This window comes from Clytia hemisphaerica, unplaced genomic scaffold, assembly GCF_902728285.1.
Source record: "Clytia hemisphaerica strain Z4C2 unplaced genomic scaffold, Clytia hemisphaerica genome assembly, whole genome shotgun sequence".
Lineage (NCBI taxonomy): Eukaryota > Metazoa > Cnidaria > Hydrozoa > Leptothecata > Clytiidae > Clytia > Clytia hemisphaerica.
In genome coordinates, this window is record NW_027104495.1 from 259,659 (window position 1) to 263,017 (window position 3,359).

General features: G+C 32.6%; 1 protein-coding gene across 1 annotated transcript; it reads left to right on the forward strand.

Moving 5' to 3' along the window:
• The first annotated feature begins 767 nt into the window (after window positions 1-767).
• LOC136821641 (pro-interleukin-16-like) lies at window positions 768-2,978 on the forward strand. Its single transcript, XM_067077852.1, has 4 exons — window positions 768-976; window positions 1,393-1,602; window positions 2,143-2,277; window positions 2,666-2,978. The coding sequence occupies exons 1-4, from the start codon at window positions 922-924 to the stop codon at window positions 2,770-2,772; spliced, it is 507 nt and encodes a 168-aa protein (XP_066933953.1). The 5' UTR covers window positions 768-921; the 3' UTR covers window positions 2,773-2,978.
• The last annotated feature ends 381 nt before the right edge of the window (window positions 2,979-3,359 follow it).

Here is a 3,359-nt window from a genome sequence, read left to right on the forward strand (position 1 = left end):
CAGAAGAAAGTAATTGATAATTATCGAAAAATTTCAATAAGCGATAAAAAAAAGACCGATAATTGGAAAATATTATCTTTACAATTCACACCAGGTGCCCCCTTCCCTGGTCTCAAATTTGAGCTATAAAATAGTATATTTAGGCTATGCTAAATACTAACCGTTAAACATGAAATAACTTGGATGGAGGCATGGACAGAAACTGGGTTATGTAGAACCTTACAGTAGTTTGATTTCAAGTTTTATGAGGAGCACAAAAAAAAGCATTTTATTAAATTTTAAGGGATGATCATCAAGGCGGTCGTAATCGATTAAATCGATTTTCAATTCGATAATCGATTATTGTACTTTTGATTTGAATCAATAAATACACGTCTTTTTTTTAAGAATATCCAGAACTTTTGAAGCCTTCGAATGTTCTTAACTTTTTGAGTTTTAAGCCTAAAAATGTTTTTGACATGTTCTTATTTTCGCCATTTTTTGAGTGTTTTTGTCCATTTTTCCTAAGAAATCGAGTGTTTTAGTGTCTTAAAATGTTTTTAACTTGCCATCGAAGCCTGATGTTCTCATATAGTTTGTTCGTATAAAAAAAGTTTGGTTCGTTTAAAGGGGCTTAGCATACCCTTCCGATGCGAAAGAAATTCATTGTGTTGTCGATGACGTCATCATTTCTAAAAGAAATCCTTCCTTATAGGATGAGATATTTGATATATCATTCCTTCTTCAAGTTAAATATTTGTTATTTTTTTATTTTTCCCTCTTTTCCTAGTGAAGAACAACTGAAAATATAGAAACGAAACTTAGTGGAAAAGGATAAAAAATTTCAAGGAAAAAAGGAGATTATAAATCACTTCAACAACGACATCATCGCCGCACACCATCAACCACCCAATCACACGCACGCACGCAGTTAGATAAAACATGGTTGTAACGATGGCAACACAAAAACAATTCAATAATAACAATAATGGTTATGGTAAGATATTTTTCATCTCATCCCCTTCATTTGATTATTTGAAGATATTTTGAGGCCGATTGACACATTGCATATTTGTTTTAAAGAATATTTTTGAAGCCCTCGGATGTTCTTAACTTTTTGAGTTTTCAACCTAAAATCTTAAAATGTTCTTATATTCACAAATTTGTGTGTACACGTTGTTTTTTATAAGAACATGCAAAATTTTTGAGGCCTCTAGATGTTCTTAACTTTTTTTAATTTTAAGCCTAAAACTGTTCTTAAAATGTTCTCATTTTGACCATTTTTTGAGTATTTTGAAACACTCCATTCTGTATTGCTGAGACATTAGTGGACTGATTGGGCAAACTATATCCACTGAAAAGTTTACGTCGTGATTATACACATTGAAATTGTTTTTATCTTTCCCTCAACAGCACAACATCGAAAATTAGCGATCAAGAAAGTATTATCTGAACTACCGAACGTCCCTGAGCGAGTTGTTTACAATTACACGATATACAAACGAGTAGAACAAACCTTTGGTATTTCGATTGTTGGAGGGCTTGGTACGTTACTTCGTGGCATCTACGTCAAAACAGTTTCACAGAGAGGCGCTTGTGGGATTGATGGAAGCATCAAAGTTGGTAAGTGTTCTGTTGGTTGATCTTCAGATTAAACCTAAAAACAGGGAAATTTTAGAATAAGTTTCTAGGAGATGGTGTCATTTAAATCGTAATATACTATAGTTGGAAGGAAGTATGGCTTAGCCTAATAAAGATAATCATTTCAAAAAGTAACCTGTGCTATAAACACCTTCTTACCACGGTAAAGTTGGACTGTAGTCGCATATGTCGTACACTCTTTTATTTATAAGAAGAACTTTATAAGAACAACGAGTCTCAAAAATGCTGAAAAATAAGAACGAGTTAAGAACAATGCTCAGTCAAGAATGACTTAATTTTATGCAATACGAGCATCAAAGTAGTAAAAATAGGGTAAAAAGCCTAAAAACCTCTAAACTTCCTTTCCTTTAAGAACAGTATAACAACGATTTAAGGCTCAACGCGTGCTAAAATAATAAGAACATCCGAGCCTCAAAAAAAATGTTCTTATAAAAAGAGAGTGCATCTCATCTATGGAATACTGTACAAATCTTACCCTGAGAATGTCTTTAAATTCAACAGGAGATCAAATCATGATGTTGAACGGTCACTGTCTCCGTGAAACAACACACGAACAAGCTGTCCAATGGTTCCGTGAAGCCAAATCTAAAATGGAAGTTGTCGTCTCACGAATGGTCGAAAGCAAACTACAAAAAGGTCAGAAAAAAATGAAATTTATACCAGCTCAAATTTTATATGAGCCTTACGCTGACAAAATAGCTTGAGAACAGTATACAGTGTGTTCGACAAAAAAACCAAAACAAAATTTATATACGATGTAAACTCTCTGGTTCTTATATTCCGGTAAATTGCTTTCTTTCTCAAAACCCTGTCGAATTACCTTGCCTAAAAAATGGAGTTTCATTCTGTGTGATAATAGTTCAAATCTTAATTAATTAATAAGATACAAGATTTTCTGACTTATCATTTAAACGAATTGTAGGAAATAAGTACTTTATCCGGGCTAGATAAAGCAACAGCGAATATCGATAATTTTGCTTTATAATGAAAAGTTTGTTTACCTTTTCCTATCTTTCGTTTTTAGATCAACAAGGTCACCTATCACCGTACCAGGGACGTTTGTTTACAGCCAACCCTGACAGATGGAGTGAAGAACCGATCATTCTAGAACATAAATGTATACATCGTTGACGTGAAGTGGTTGGGAAAGTTTGTCAAGTAAAGTTATTGAGATGCTATCGACTGTCTGGTACGAAGTTTGTCTACACAATAGACGAATTCAGGCTTCAGGCTCTTGACCTAGAGCAACTATCGAGAAAAAGGAACTAAATCGAAATTAGTCAAATTCAAAATCTCTTTGTTTGAAAAGAAAATCTTTCATAATCTCGTACTCTGGGAATTCAAAGAAAGCAAAGATATTGGAAAAGAGAACTTTTACATGTTTAAAATTCGTAAAAACTGAACGCATTTTGGGTGTATCACTCGCTGAAAGGTTTTATTATACGAAATAGACTCTTAAAATAAGGCTGACTCCACATAGAAGTATTGTGGAAATTCTTAATTATCATTTATAGAAAATAAAAGTAATATTTATTTTGTACTAAAAATATTTCATTGAAAAATATTATAACAATTAATTAATTTTGTACATATGTTAATATTAAATAATATTAAATGACAAAATATGAAATATTCCAAAAGTCCTTTGTAATACCAACACCAAGTCTTTCCGGCGAAAGTACAGAGTGTCCCAAAAAAAGCGGACACATTTTTACATA